The sequence below is a fragment of the Nicotiana sylvestris genome, chromosome 2 (assembly GCF_000393655.2).
Source record: "Nicotiana sylvestris chromosome 2, ASM39365v2, whole genome shotgun sequence".
Lineage (NCBI taxonomy): Eukaryota > Viridiplantae > Streptophyta > Magnoliopsida > Solanales > Solanaceae > Nicotiana > Nicotiana sylvestris.
Window position 1 is genome coordinate 26945187 of NC_091058.1, and position 16897 is coordinate 26962083.

Below are 16897 nucleotides of genomic sequence, written 5' to 3' on the forward strand. Positions count from 1 at the left end.
GAAGAAAGGGCATTGGAAGAGAAACTGCAAGGAGTATCTTGCAACTCTAAAGGACAAGAAACAACGTGAGACATTAATGAAAAATATTTTAAAGGTTTCTTTAGCTACTACTAATTCTTCACTGTGGATATTAGATACTGGCAGTGGTTATAACATCTGTAATATATTGCAAGGGTTCAAGATAAGTAGGAGGCTAAAGAAAGGAGAAGTTAATCTACAAGTTGGAAATGGTGCAAAAGTTGCAGTCGTAGCTGTAGGATCAATTTCTTTAATAATGCCTACGGGTAAAGTACTTATGTTGGATGATTGTTATTACGTTCCTAAATTTGTTTCGAACATAATTTCAGCTTTTATGTTAGACAAACGTGATTTTCACATTATTATAGGCAATGGTATTTGCTCTATTAATTATGGTGATAATTTATATGTGAATAGCTATCTCCAACATGATGTTTATGTCTTACCTAATGTGAATGCTAATTCGATTATGCATGTTTCAAGTCTTAAGAGTAAAAGAGATGATCAAGCAAATTATACATACCTTTGGCATTGTAGGCTTGGTCATATTGGAGAGAAAAGAATTAACAAGTTGTACAAGGAAGGGTACCTTGAAAAATATGATTTTGAATCATATCCAACTTGTGAATCTTGTCTCAAAGGAAAAAATGACCAAATCTCCATTTACTGAAAATGGAGAAAGAGCTTATGAATTATTGGTACTAATTCATACAGATATTTGTGGGCCCATGAAAATTCAAGCTAGGGGTGGATATTCTTACCTCATCACCTTCACTGATGATATGTCAAGATATGGATTTGTGTATCTTATGAAACATAAGTCTGAATCTTTCCGTAGTGAAGTTGAGAAGCAGACTGGTAAAAGTATCAAAGTACTAAGGTCTGATAGAGGTGGAGAATATCTTAGTGAAGATTTTACCATATATCTCAAAGAGAATGAGATTCTCTCACAGTGGACACCTCCAGGAACACCACAACACAATGGTGTGTCAGAAAGAAGAAATCGAACCTTATTAGATATGGTGAGATCAATGATAGGGTTCACTGATCTTCCAATAAATTTATGGGGATAGGCTTTGGAAGCAGCAACATACTTACTTAATAAAGTTCCGACTAAGTCAGTCTCTACAACACCATATAAGATATGGAAAGGATGTAAGCCTAACCTTAAACATATTAAAGTTTGGGGTTGTCCATCTTATGTTAAGAGACTACAGTTTGATAAACTTGACTCAAGATCTGATAAGTGTAGGTTCATTGAGTATCCCAAGAAAATAATGGGATATTATTTCTATCACCCTTCTAACCATAAAGTGTTTGTGGCCAGATGAGCAACCTTTTTGGAAAGGGAATTTCTTTTAGAAGAAAATTATAATGGAGAAATAGAACTTGATGAAGTTCAAGATACTAATGAATCAACACAATGTAAAGATCATGAGACCCAAGTTGAAGAACCTTTATTGAATGTTTTGAAGTTGCCAAAGAAGTTGCCATCTTCAACGGTTAAAGTTCAAGAACTAAATAAAGTTCAAGAACAGGTTAATGAACCAGTTCCAAACCAAATTGAACAACAACCAAATCCAGCACAAGATGAACAGGTTGTACAAGTACCTCTTAGAAGGTCCACACGAGAACGTCATGTACCAACTAGATTAAATTTAATGGTACAAGATGATGTATCAAATGAGGTTGATCATAATGATGATGACCCTAAGACCTATAAAGAGGCTATACAAAGTTCTAATTATGAGAAGTGGCAAGAGGCCATGGAATCCATGAAGGAAAATAAAGTATGGACTTTAGTTGAACCTTCAAAGGAAATAAAACCTATACGTTGTAAATGGGTTTTTAAGAAAAAGATTGGAGCAGACGGAAAGGTGGAGACCTACAAAGCCCGTCGTGTTGCCAAGGGATATCGTCAGAAAGAAGGAGTCGACTATGACGAGACTTTCTCTCTCGTGGCAATGCTCAAATCAATTTGGATTTTGCTTGCTATAGCAGAATACTATGATTATGAAATATGGCAAATGGATGTGAAAATAGCTTTCCTTAATGGTGAGCTAGAAGAGGATGTGTACATGACACAACTGAAGGTTTCACATCTTCGTCTGATCATAATAAAATTTGCAAGCTACAAAGATTCGTTTATGGACTAAAGCAAGCTTTTTGAAGTTGGAATATTCACTTTAACAAGAAAATTGAAAAGCTCAATTTTGTTAGATGCGAAGAAGAATCTTGTGTGTACAAAAAGGTTAGTGGGAGCACAATTATATTCTTAGTGTTGTATGTTGATGATATATTGCTCATAGGGAATGACATACCGGCATTGCAAAGTACCAATATTTGGCTATCTGAACAGTTCTCCATGAAAGACTTGGGAGAAGCAGCTTATATATTAGGAATAAAGATCTATAGAGATAGATCTAGGAAGCTGCTTGAACTTTCCCAGTTTTTGTACATTGATACCATCTTAAAGAGGTATAATATGGATAATTCCAAAAGAGGCTATCTACCGATAGACACTGGAATTACTCTCAGTAGGGAGGATTGTCCTAAAACACCTGAAGAGAGAAAACGCATGAGTAGGATCTCATACACTAGTACAGTGGGAGCTATCATGTATATTATGACATGTACACGTCCTGATATGGCTTATGCACTTGGAGTGACTAGCCGATATCATGAAAATTCTGGTGAGGAACATTAGAAGGTGGTAAAGACCATTCTTATGTACTTAAGAAGGACTAAAGATCAATTCCTCATTTATGGATATTCTGAGTGAAACTTGAAGGTTAAAGTGATGCAAGTTTCTCTTCAGATAAATATAATAGCAAATCTATTTCTGGTTGTGTATTTACCTTAAATGATGGTGCAGTGAGTTGGAAAAGTACCAAACAAGCTACAGTAGTTGATTCAGTGATTGAAGCAGAATATATAGTAGCTAGTAAAGCTGCTAAGAAAGTTGTATGGATGAAAAAGTTCTTAACTTAACTTGGTGTGGTTCCTTCAATAGAAGGTTCAATTCCATTGCTGTGTGACAATACTGAAGCCATTGCTCAAGCAAAAGAATCAAGATCACACCAAAAATCCAAACACGTTCTGCGAATATATAACTTGATAAGAAAGATCACTAAACGTGGAGACGTCTAGATTCAAAATGTTTATGGAAAGAAAAATGCTCCAGACCCATTCACTAAGCTCTTGGTGCAAAAGAGTTTGACATGCGCAAGTAGAAATTGGGAATGAAGTACAAGAGCGATTGGCTCTAGTGCAAGTGGGAGATTGTTAGAGATATAGTAGATATGCCCTAGATCCAATCTCATATTTGATTATCTGAACATATTTTTTTGAACGTTATTTGATATAAAAATATATGGCATTCTTTTATCATAGTTATTATTAATTGTTTGATTAATTTGATAAGGTCCTTAATTAAATTTTGAGATTTGTCATTGTGATAGAGATCATGATAATAAGAGAAAAATCTCTTATAATTTAATCTAAATTTGTTCTTGATCGTAGGATTATTAATTTGGACATTAGTAATCCTGTTAGATCAATATTTATGTTATCGTCTTTATTGGATAAAGATTAGTTTATCTCATTAACTAAATCACATAGATAGATTATGCATATAGAGATATGACCATTGAACCGACTCATTGGATAATTCCTAATGGTTAGAATTACCATAACTGTCAATAGGATATTCTCTTGAAGAATGTAATGTAAAACTTTCCTTTGACCTGAGATCGTCATAGTAATTGATAAGTTATTTATTGTGCTTTGATACCAGACACCTACGGCCCTAGGGAGATAGTTGAAAGGATATTGGGTGTGATTAAATGCTTGTAGAATTAGTGATTGATCAAGATGGAATCTGTCAACTCTTGGTAATGAGTTTAAGCTCCATGTTGTCATGAATTATAAACGGCCAAACTAAGACCTTGACCAGGGCAATTGAATGAAAGAAGAAAAGAGTTTCTTAGGTCATTCAATAGTCGATTATATTTGACATGAACACATAGTTGGTTGCCTATTAGGATTTGACAGTTGAACCATATCCTAGGGTGATCCGGAGCTATAAGGACAGAAGGAATTACTACATTATTCTTCTACTAGTTCTTGAGAGTAAATTGTATACTTCATTCTATCCGGTCGTTAAGGAGTGTTGCTAGACGCCACCCTTGATTAGTATATTGATGTGATCAATTTACTACAGGTTTAGTATTGAACCTATGAGGTCGCACACTAACGAGTGTTCTGATCTTTGCTAAAGGATTGATTAACTTATTGTTTGATAATTGAATTAATGGATTTAATTAGTCAAATAAATTTAGTTATTAGTCCAAATAAAATATTATTATATTCTTTGCTAGCACAGAGGATGTAATTAATATTGTGAATAAATTGATGTTTTCTATTTTTGGAATAGAAAATTAATTTATATTTCTTGGTTGAAATGTATATTTGATATATATTTGGTATTCATAATTAATATATTTTATATATAAGTATTGTATATAATATATTAATCAATATTAAAACCAATTTGGAATTGGAAGCCAAGGGAAAAGGGATAACCATTTTTGGAATGGTTTCCTACAGTAATGTCAATAAGGAATTATTTGTTAAAACCAACTTAGAGTTGGATAACAGAAAAGTCCATAATTGACGTGGGACTTTAAGTCCATGAAGTCGCGGCAGACTCAAACCTTTTAAAAATAGGTTGTCGATTTTTCCTTATACAATTACATAAAAGTTTATTTTTGAAAAAAAAAATATTTTACCCTAAGTAAATTATTACCTCAACCAAATAGAAAAAAAGTTTATAGGTGATGATATATAAAGGGTGATGGAGAAAATTTACCGTACTTATTCTTGAGAAGAAAATCCACTTTGTGAAAGTGAGAGTGCAATACAAAGCCAAGAGAAAAAATACAATTAAAAGAAAAGTGTTTCTTGTTCTTCTAATTTGAGTTGAAATTTTTGAGAAAAATTTCAGTACAAGTTCTTTCGTTCAATTTGTTTGCAGGTTTCATTGATCAAAGAGTTGATAGCAAGGATCAGTCTCGGTGTGGATACGCATAGAGTCTTCGCACTATCAAAAATTTTTTAAAACGACTCTCTTCACTAGATCCGATCTTTGACATGTAAATAAATTTTAAATACGAAAAGATCTGCCTATGATTGTTATTGTCTTTCGCTGCGTATTACAAACACCTATATGCAATCCTTCAGCTGCTGCTACTCAAAACCGCCTCATTGCTGAGTGCTGACCTCTCGCTATTACTTGATGCTTTATTTGTTCCTATGTGAAAATATTTGATTGCTTACAAGGCAAGCGGGCAGGTCGGATCGGATACGGAACGAGTCAAAAGCGGGTAATAAAAAATACGACAAATTATCCAACCCCGTCCATATTTAATACGGATTAAAAACAGGTTAGCCGGCGGATAATATGGGTCACATTATCCATGACTTCTTGAATATTATCACTTTTGAGAGAATTTTTAGTCTCCCAAACTTGAGGATCCCCTAATTTGATGCTTTACAAATGTAAAAGTTAAACACATTAGTTATTCATTTTTTAAATGGATAATATGGTTCTTATTCATATTTAACTCGTTTTTAAAAAATTTATTGTCCAACCTATTTTTTAGTGAATAAATATGAATAATTAACTGTTTTCTTTTAATCATTTTACCACCATTACTCACGACATTAAGCATGACTTTAGATATATAAGTCAAATAAATGGGAAACACCAAAAGTATCCTTTTAAATGGATGATGGTAAAAGTTTCACATGTTTTTTCATTTTAAATAAAAAGTGGGGAAGGTCTCAAACAAAATGTATCACTAGGGGTAAATTAAAAGAAACTAAAATTAAATAGTTTTCAAACAAAATTCTGAATGTGCCAGTATTTAGTTTGATATACAAGCCAAGAAGGCCAGCTGTTTCCTCGAACAAAATCGAAATATACATTGGTCTGTCGAATATCGAATAACACAAAGGGACCATGGAGTATGGTTAGTATTTCTTTTCCGTGGCAGAGTGACAACTCTGTTTGTGTTGATTTTACTCACATGTACATCAGATAAAACTAATAGAAAAAACACACAAGTTTCACAAAGATTGTTTTGATGTTCCATCTATACCCATTAAATTCAGTCCCTTTTACTGGACACAATCATGATGTAGAGCTTTACTCAACAACATGTGATTGGAAAAAAAAAAAACAAGAATTTAAGTTTTGACAATTTAAAAAGTATTTATATAAATATGTCACTTACAACAGGTAGTGTAAAAATGTATTATCCAAAAGAATTCTACTTTCTCTTTTCGTTTTTTGCATGTCAAAGGTCAATTTGATCAAATTTTAGAGTTAAACTCATGCATAAATCAGTTCTCTTGTAAAAAAAGATAAATAAATAAATAAATCAAGCTGCACAAAAAGTCCTACTGTATGTTACCCCATAATTTTTTTGATAAAATTATAATATATTTTTAAACTTAAATAAATTGTCACTTGCTTCAATTTTGAAAGTTTTTTTTTGTGTGGGTGAAGTATATGTTTATCTGATCTTTTTAAGAGAGACTCCACGAAATGCCCTGCCTCATCTAATTTGGTATGTTTTTGTATCAGCATCTCCTCTTTGGTGAATTTGATCCCTTTTTTTTTAGTCCATTATTTAACTATGCAAAATTATCTCTTAAAGTCTCTTTACTTTTATTAACAATAAAATCACTGAACTATGCATATTGCACTCAAAAGATTACTCAACTAGATTTTCAAAATTTTGGATTGCCAAATACCTATTTTACCCTCTAAATTATAAACATTTATCTTCTTTTTATTTTTTTAACTTTTTAATATTATAATTTTCCCTTTTTAATTTATATTATGGACTTACCTATAGAATAAATAAATACTATTTATAAACCAAAAAAAATAAAAAGTATTTAAGTATATATAATGCTGGAATAAAAAAATAATGAGCATAGTAAAAAAAATTAACTAGAATAATTTGTTAGTAGTAATAATTTTAGTATTAACAACAAAAATTAAAAAATTTAATTACACAATTCAGAATGAAAGAAAATAAAGGTTGTAAAATATATATTCCATGCACGTAATATAAAAATAATTATTTAAATAAAGATATTTTTATAATATACATTATATATTCTTGAAAGTTATGCTCAATTATATTATTATGCTTCTACCAACTTTCCGACAAAACAAAGTTATGTCACTGGAAAGCAGGGGGACTATCTATATAGGATAAAATATGATATGCTAAGTCGTGCATGGAATATATATATATATCTGTATATGGTAAAATATGCTATGTTAAATAGTGCATGGAATATATATAATATAATTGAGCATAATTTTCAAGAATATATAATGTATATTATAAAAATACTTTTATTTAAATAGTTATTTTTATATTACATGCATGAAATATATATTTTACAATCTTTATTTTCTTTCATTCTGAATTGTGTAAATAATTTTTTGAATTTTTGTTGTTAATACTAAAATTATTAGTGCGAACAAATTATTCTAATTAATTTTTTTACTATGCTTATTATTTTGTTATTCCGGCATTATAGATGCTTAAATACTTTTTATTTTTTAAGTTATAAATAATATTTATTTATTCTATAGGTAAGTCCATAATATAAATTAAAACGGGAAAATTATAATATTAAAAGGTTAAAAAAAATAAAAGAAGATAAATATTTATAATTTAGAGGGTAAAATAGGTATTTGACAATTTAAAATTTGGAAAATCTAGTTGAGTGATATTTTGAGTGCAATAAGTATAGTTCAGTGACTTTGTTGTTACAAAAAAAAAAATTAAAAGATAATTTGAGATAGTTGAGACCATTTGAGTAATCGACTCTTTTTTGGTGGTTTTCTTTCGAATATGATTCTCTACTTTTGTTATTGAATGTAGAGAAAGTAGAAAGTTACTCCTATCCCATTTTTCTGCCATTAGAACTTTTGCTTTTTCCTGTATCATCTTTATTTTTGTCTATCTCTTACTTCTTAGTATATCTTCGTGTTAATTTCTTTTCAGAATGGAATTGATTATACTGTTCAAACTTTGTATAGAACTCAAACATTGTATCGAAAACTACAAAGGCTATTGAGTCGAGACAACTCGAATTATCTTGTCCTACTTGAGTAATAAAGATCAAGGTCAAATAAGGGGGAGTTATATATATTGTGTATAACGTGTGAGGTATATATGTCGGTTTTGAACTCCAGTTTTCTATATACAGTTTAACTTTATACAATCATGGTGTAAAAACATGTACACTATCAGATCACTTTAACGCCAATCACATCTTTACCCAAATAGCCAACCTTATTTATTATTATTTTTTTCTAGTCATATACAAATATTATACCTTCGTTATACACAATTATACACATATAATACATAAATTATGCATGTTATACCTCCCTCGGCTATTTTTAGTTTAAGCAGTTAGGTGAGCGGCTATTGGGGTTAATTCTTCTGAAAACTTTCTGTATAACAATTATGGAAAAGTAACGTACAACATATGGTAAGTGACTTACGACAATCGATAAAATTACAGAAAATTGTAACAATTTTTACGGTGAATCTGCTCTTATGATTACAGCGGGTGATAGAGATACTCTGAATTTACTGATTTAGATTGAGCTCTAGTTAATGTTAGAAGAAAATTTGTCTGCTCTTATGATTACAGAAAAAGGGACATTTCTAATGAAAGAAAAAATGAAGAAAGGAAAAGAAAAAAAAACGAAGTAAAAGTATCTTTGAAAACAAGAAGAATTAACCAAAACAGTAGCCTACCTAATCTTTTGACTTAAAATAGCCAGGGATGTATAATGCATATATAACTCGTGTATAATATATGTATAATTGTATAAAATCAATGTATAATTTATGTGTACCAGCTAGAAAATATAAACATTGATTCTTACCGACTATTTGTGAAACAAACATAAACTATTTTGGGCCTTGTGACCCAATCACTAGAGACTTAGGCTATGAATTAAGAAGATTTAACCCAAATAGCACTACAGGCTGGAGATATTCTTGATGGGCTTTCATTCTGGAAAATACCAGCCTAAAAGAAAATCCAGTAAGAAGCGTAATGCGCTCCCTACAAAAGATGTTTTCTATTTCCGAGCTCGTAGAAATGACACAAGGTAGTCATTCTAGAGGGTTGTTATTTAAAAATTAGCAAGTATGTCCTGAATTTCAATTTTTCAATTTAATTTTTCAGAATATAAAATCCTAAAGTTAAGATTTTTAGTTTAAATTTTTAGAACAAAATAATTACTGACTAATCCTTAAATAGCAGCTCTCTGGCTATTTGTGTACCTCCCCCTCGAACCAGACATTTCTAGTTAAGGGAGGGGTATTTCAACAATCTTACAATAGTGCTCTATGAAATGTTTTCTATTCCCAAAGCTTGAATCTCGAGCTCACATTTTTAAGGTTAAAAACTATTCGTGGCATAACATTTGCACTACAAAACTTTAACGATTCTGATAATTTTCGTAGATTTAATACTACCACAAAAGCTTCTAATTAAAGTTCTAAGAAATAAAACGATTTTACAACACGGAGTAATTTGTCCAATCTAATCAGATTAATGTCTTTGTTTGAAAAAAAAGATGAATGAATTTGCTTTATACGTCTGAATTTTTGGACCCTTACAAGCTTTTATGCTTTGAATTCTTTTTTTATTTCACTACAAGTCTTAGATGCCTTATTCAAAATGCAGAAATAGCCCCACCCGATATGACCCACACAAAAATATATATGAAAACAAGAGAGCATTTTTCGATATCAGATAAGCTAAATGTGTTGAAATAGATTACAACAAGTGGTTGGGAAAAAAAAAGATTATAACAAGTGGTTGAAAAAAATAAATAAATATTATAATAACTGGGGTAAAGTCAATTTCCACTCTACACTTGCTCTTATCAACAAAAAAGGGAGTATCATTTTTACTCTTCCACCAAACACCAAATTCCTCTTCTCCCACCCTTTACCGATACACGACTCCACCAACTTCATGTGTAATCCAATTTCAAAAGATGATTAAGCGAATAATTTCCCTTTGTAAATCATTATTTAGAGACAGCAGTTTCAAGAAAATCAATTTAAATCATACTCAAGACTGGGAAAAAGAAACAATGTCTAGGCTTAAATGCTTTTACAACTTTCTTTTTAATAGTCACACATATTTAAGTACAGATTCTTAATTACAGCTTATTTTCCATTCACAGTGCTTATAAGGACGCAACTTTTGCTTCAAATATCAACAAAAAGAAAATGATGCTTTAACACAAAAGTAGCACACAATATATGCTTCTCAATCAAACTTTTTATTGGGAGACCCGACCCGCCTTTCCATCATTTCCGGGTCCCTGCATTTCTTCACCAACCGGACCTCCATAACCCGGAACAACTCCAGAATTCCTAACTCCATAGTACATTTGCTGATTCATTCCTTCTGTAACAACCCTTGCAGCAGCAGAACGTTCATTCGGGTCAACACCCATTACCGGCCTCATTCCACTGTAAACTTGCCCCATACTTGAAACTGGTGGATACCCGACCGGTAACTGATTAGGAGAAACAGGGAAAGGATGAATATATGGAGCCCGCATTGGAATGGACTGAACCGGAATGCTTCCGGGTTGATGAACCGGACCTGGAACATAGTAAACGGGTATTGTTTGCACCGTTGGTGCCGGGTAATGCCAAAGCGGACTACCAGGATAACTTGGTTGTTGCCGTTGAACCGGCGTCTCTTTGGATTCAGTTACCGGGTTTGGCTTATCGGGCTTTGTTTTAACGGGTGGTAGATCCGGGATCATTGTCATAGCAGAAGATGTCATTGTTGATGATACAGAACAATACGGGGAAGAAACAATGGGTGGAGCGGGTGAACCCGGATCCGAAATATTCTTATTTTTCCCGAATCTTGATTCACGGGGCGGATCTTCAGCAGCATCCAACCCAAACAAATAATCCGGAACTTCAGAAACAATAGACGATACTTCGGACCGCCCACGCTCTAAACCCGTAGCTGAACCCGGTCCACCATTAAGAGCGTCAATAAACCATTGCTCTCGTTTAGCTGAACCGTCAAGGATGGAGCTGATAGTGCTGGCTCTAGAGCCTGAATCGTTAGGAAAAAGGAAGAACCTTAGCCGAGCGGATTTCTGATTCTGAGTTAGCCGATCATATTCTTCCATTAAATTCTCTACATCTTCATCGGTTGTGACGGTTATTAAAGCGTCGAGGTCCTCGTTAGGGAGCTGGTATTTGATGTTAATGTTGGAATTTCCAGCCAATTTTGAGAGTTTTCCTAGGAGAGCTGCGAAGGTAGTGTGGCGGTTCACGGCAACGATTCGAGTGTCGCCGCCGACGTAGCGGAGTTGGTTGTCGTGTGGCCTGAGGATGATTTTGCCACCGAAGCTGCACATGAAACGGGCACGTGGTTGTGGAGCGGTGGTATCGTCATACATGTGGTGATGGTAGTTCTCGGAGCGAGGCGTGGAGGCTAATGAGTCGCCGTTGACGGAGTCTAACTCCGGCGGCGCGTGATGTGACCCGCTCATTACTGCAAATGGAAAATGGAAAAGACGGTTAGTCGATCTGTTGCTGTTATTGGTACTGTTACATTGAAGAAGTGATTGTAGACTTTCTATTCAAAATTAATGTGAAAAACCAAAAAAGAAAAAGGACGATTTGAAACTGTGAAAAATGTGGACTTAAGAATTTAGAGTTGTCAAAATAGTTTAAATAAAATAGTTATCCACTCATATTATCTATTAAAAAGTGGATTAGATAATGAACTGTTTAAAAACGAGTCAAATATGAATAAGAACCATATTATCTACTTAGAAAATGAATAATCAATGAATAACTAATGGGTTTAACTTTTATATTTGTAAAACATCAAATTAGGGTTCCTTAAATTTGGGAGACTAGGAATTAGAGTGATCATATTCAAGAAGTCATGAATAATATGAATATCCATATTATCTGTCGGATAACCCATTTTTTATCCATATTAAATATGGGTCAAGCCGGATAATTTATTCGTTTTTTAAATTACCCGTTTTCGACCTCCCTCATATCTGATCCGACCCGCCCGTTTGTCACTCCTACTGCTAATCATGGCTATCATAATTTATGACCTAGCAAAAACTCTCTTATCTTATGAAGACATTTTATTGACTTGTTCCGTTACATGGATAGGATTTTAGTTTTACATTGAATTGTAAAAAATATTTTACCTATCAATACAATTTAGTGTACTATAGCAGGTAATTATGTATTATTTGATATCAATTTAACTTGATCTTGATGGGATGGAATTTTTTTTTTATCTTAGCAGTGTAAAATATTTAAATTCGCATTTGTTCATAAAGTACAAATGATGAATCAGCAACCACAGTAATCTCAGATTAGACTTTAGAAAAAGGGAAAGAAGACCAATCTCATTCGAGTAATGTTAGTGGTTATTTTAATAAGCCACTATACAAATCAAAATTAAAGTATCTTATGAAAGATTCGTATTTGATGATATCAGCAGTTGTCAACTTGCTATAAATAACCTTGGACGGCTTAATAAACTATCTTATTTGCTTAAAAGGGCAGACAAAATTAGAAAGATACCTATTGAACACAACACGTCACTGAATTAGGCCATTTAACACGAGGGTTGGCTAATGTCCTAATAAAATATTCATCAAAAGACAATCATATGATTAAACAAGGAGTATACATTCGAGTTTACTTGGCTCAAGTCAACAATTAATGCGTGATTTTTCTGTTTTCAGACATACAACAGACTTAATTTGACTTATTCCTTCTATTTATCTCATTTTAAATAATATCATTATTAGTCTGAAGTGGAGTAGTAATATTTTCTTTGGTTATAATTTTTCTAAATATTTTTAAAACCTTTTTTGCTACACAAAACTTGGAATTTAGGGTACTTTCTATATAATTTTTAAATAAGTAATTTTTCAAAAAAGGTATTAAATAAGTAATTAATTTCACTCTTCCACTCAGAATTATCTCATCATCCTTTTTAACTATGGTATCGTTATTTATCATGCTACTATATAACCGTTCAAGCACGTATTACTATTCTTACCATGTCGTCAGTGGCGTATCCAGCGTATACCCTGTATTTTTGTCCCAAAAATTATTAAATATATAGAAATAATAAATTTTGAACCCATTAAATTAGATGAGATGTAACGGAGTTGTAAATCTGAACCTATAAAGTTCAAATTCTGAGACCGCATGCGGTCAGTGCATACTATCAGGGGCGGATTTAGGGACCGGAAGGGGTTCACCCGATCCCTTTTGCCGAAAAATTACATTGTATATATAAAGCAAAACCTATTTTGTACCTCTATATATTATATTTTGAATTCCTTTAACACAGTTAAAAAAATAGCTCAGTGGTAAAGGGAGTTCAAAACCTTTGTAAGGTGACTAGTTCGTTTCCCATTGGTCATGATTTATTTTAATTTTTCTAAACTTTTTTCTTTTTTGAATCCCCTTAGCGGAAATACTACCTCAGCCATGGTATAATACTATGACAAGCTAAAGTTACTTTTACCTCAGCACTACTAGTTTTTCTACTCTGGCTTGGGCATGCTGATAACAAATTACTTCATTTAGGACCATTAGATTTTTTGTTTTCCTTTAGCCCGGGTAAGTCAGACTAAAGATGATAAAATGCCTCCACCAAAAGCTTTTCATTTACGAGAATCAAAAGCTCTTGTTAAGGGTAGTTCAATCGAATTACAAACTAAGAAATCTACTTATTTACTTCAATTACTATATATCTCCATTTGAAGTCGAACTTCAAAATTTCATTCGCAAATATCGAATAAGAAGATATAAGGTTCAAATAAAGAGAACCAATTCTGTAAAATGAGCTGGTGTCTTGTAGTTGCAAGGTGTTTGGGGCCACGTTTAGACTTCCCTCCTGCCAAAGGTAGGCAAACATTTGGAATATGCTAATGTTTTGTACCCTCTTTTATTTATTTCTCTTCTTCTTTTTGTATAAGCGTAGGACAAAAAAATTGACAAAAACTAGAACGCCTCAAGATTAAGCTCCTGGTTTATTCCATTCAATTCTACATTATATTACTTCAAGTGCTTGTTTTGTTACAATAGACTTCAAATTCCCAAAAGAATGAGGATCATAGAACTATATATCAAACAGAAATCAATGAGTTTTAATTACAAGCTTTCATATATAAGAAGAGTTGTGATAATTAAATGTCATAGTACGATCAATACACAACTATGATTGATTTTTCAAATACTAGTAAAAGTAAGACGAAATGGATATTGAGGTTCATGTAACTGGACTTGAGTAATTAGTTTGAAATTGAAACATTTTGAACAGAATTGAAAGAACCGTCAAATAGAGAAGAGCGAAAAAAAATGAAAGCATTTAATCAAACAGGAGGTCCTTATAGAATGGTAACTTACATGATAGAGACTTCAAACTATTTGATGTCAAAGAGCAGAAGAGTATAACTTGTGCTGCAAATTTGGCCTGCAGAAGAGGGAGAAAATGTTGGAAAGAAACGGTGGGATATATAGTGGAGCTAAAAAGGTTTTAAAAAGTGGGAATGAGACTCAAAGATGGGTGGACATTGTTGGGGGGGTGGGGTCCTTCATTCATGTCTTTAAGCTACCTCTTTCTTTCAAAGACGTGGCTTGCTTCCATTTTTTTTTCTTTTGGGTAGGGGGTGGGGGTGGGGATTCCCAAATTGTAGTAGGAAAAGGTTTCATGTCCACTTGTTTTTGCTAACTCATGCAAACCAATCCACTTTAACTCTACCTAAAACGATATCATCTCATTTATTTTCATGTAAAACTGTTGTCCTTATTTGAATTCATTTAGTAACGAAAGAAGGGAGTCTTCTAGCAACAGTCAAGCTATTTCTCCGTGACCTATTAGCCTATAGATCATTGGTTCGAGTCGTGCAATCAGTCATTCATATTTACATCAGGATAGATTGTATATATCACACCCTCTTGGGGTGCAGCTCTTCTTCGAATCTTGCGGGAACACATAATATTTGTGCACCGAGCTGTCCTTGTTTGTTGTAACGAAAATAAAGAAAGTTTCTAAGGAAAATACAAAACATCCCAATTTAACTAAACTATATATAGCGTCACAGTTTTGAATTCTGATCAGGAAAGGAGACCAAAGTAATAGGAGTAACAATTATAGCAACTGAATCAACCAGTTAACATTGTGATTCGAGTAGTGACTTCTTAACCAACAAGAATCCAAATAGAAACCAACACTCACTCAGTTTAATAGTCAATACATATAAATAAAAAAGTGAAATTATATTTTTGAATGCACAAATTCGGTAGAAGGAGGAGGAGAGCGGAAATTTTAGTGGGATGGGGGAAGAGAATGGAATGTATCAAAATAGAGAGAGAAAGAAAATAGTGTAACTGAATAGCGTATTTAGTAGCTTAGGGCTAGGAGTTAACCAAAATTAAATATTTGGCTATAAACCTTAAAAGGTATCTATAGAATATAATATTTTTAAATGGTATTTATTTAAAATAAATAAGATGTTAACTTTTGCTAGGAGGTAAAAATTCCTAAAAAAAACTGAAATTATATTTTTGAAGGTACGGTCCGACTTCCAGGTTCTAACCAATAAAACTTGTTATAGCTACTGAATCAAATAATAAAACACTAATAAGTAAACAGTTTGTTTGAAATATCGGCTCAATAGTTCTTTAAGGTCAAGCACTAGCTGCAACAATAATTTCCTCCAAAGCTTCTAAGGACGAGGGGTATTTGGCGGTTTTGGGCGGCGCAGCTACTCTGAGTTCTCATTTCTAAAATATTGGGGCTTATAAAAAAATGAGGTAATTATATAAATTATTTGATTAAGTTGCATTATTTATTAATTAGTTTCATTAAATAATGATTCCTGAGTGATCCCTCTTATAGTTTCTCTTGCTAATAAAATTAATAGCTAGTCATAGTCATTAATCACATTTTAAAAGGAACTGTTATTGGGCAAAAAGTCCCTAATGAGCTGGTCTCAATTAGGGGTCGTTTAGTTGGAAATAAATTATTCCAGGATTAATTATCCCGATTAGTTATTTTACCTTTTCATGAGGATAAAAAATACTACAATCCCAGAATTAATAATACAACAATTTTCTATCAACCAAATATGGGATAAACTCTTCTTAATTTTAATGTCTTAGAGTTTAAGATATCTGCAGTAGCTTTTCTCATATTATCGAGCTTTCTAGACCACAAACAAATTTTGACTAGGCCAACATTTCAAACTATTATTCGAATGACAATGTTACGAGTTACGAGTTTGAATCTTTTGTAGAGCTAGATTTTTTCCTATTTCAATAATATATAGTATTATATAACATCTCAAAGTACTGTATAAATAAATACATTATTTAACAAATAAATGAAAGGTTTGATAATTGATAAAAATAAAATAAATACCCAAGCCCCAAAGCAAGTTAGATAGGAAATATTATATTATGAAATTCGAACTGCCGATTTCTTAAAGAGGGAAAGAAAGAGTCTTTGAATGGTTTATGTGATGTCACAAACAGCAGTTGAAAATTCACAATTCAATTTATATTGTTAAAGCAAGTTGGTAATAGCAATTATGTATCCTTCACTTTCAGTATATGATGGTCGGTTAATAAAACCTTTTGAAGATAAAGACCTTTAAAGCACTATACATTATGTCTTATTTAAAAGTAGATGAAGAGAGCATTTCTTTACAAAAGCAACTCCATCCCACTTG

At 32.5% G+C, this 16897-nt stretch overlaps 1 protein-coding gene across 1 annotated transcript; it reads right to left on the reverse strand.

Annotated features, from left to right (window-relative positions):
• Positions 1–10216: 10216 nt before the first annotated feature.
• On the reverse strand, positions 10217–14674 carry LOC104228647 (protein PAL OF QUIRKY). Its single transcript, XM_009781136.2, has 2 exons — positions 14571–14674; positions 10217–11667 (listed from the first exon to the last, which is right to left on the reverse strand). The coding sequence occupies exon 2, from the start codon at positions 11663–11665 to the stop codon at positions 10424–10426; it is 1242 nt and encodes a 413-aa protein (XP_009779438.1). The 5' UTR covers positions 11666–11667; positions 14571–14674; the 3' UTR covers positions 10217–10423.
• Positions 14675–16897: the final 2223 nt, after the last annotated feature.

Bases quoted from the DNA above. Each gene is read 5' to 3' on its own strand.
- LOC104228647 (XM_009781136.2), bottom strand. From the start codon at position 11,665: ATGAGCGGGTCACATCACGCGCCGCCGGAGTTAGACTCCGTCAACGGC.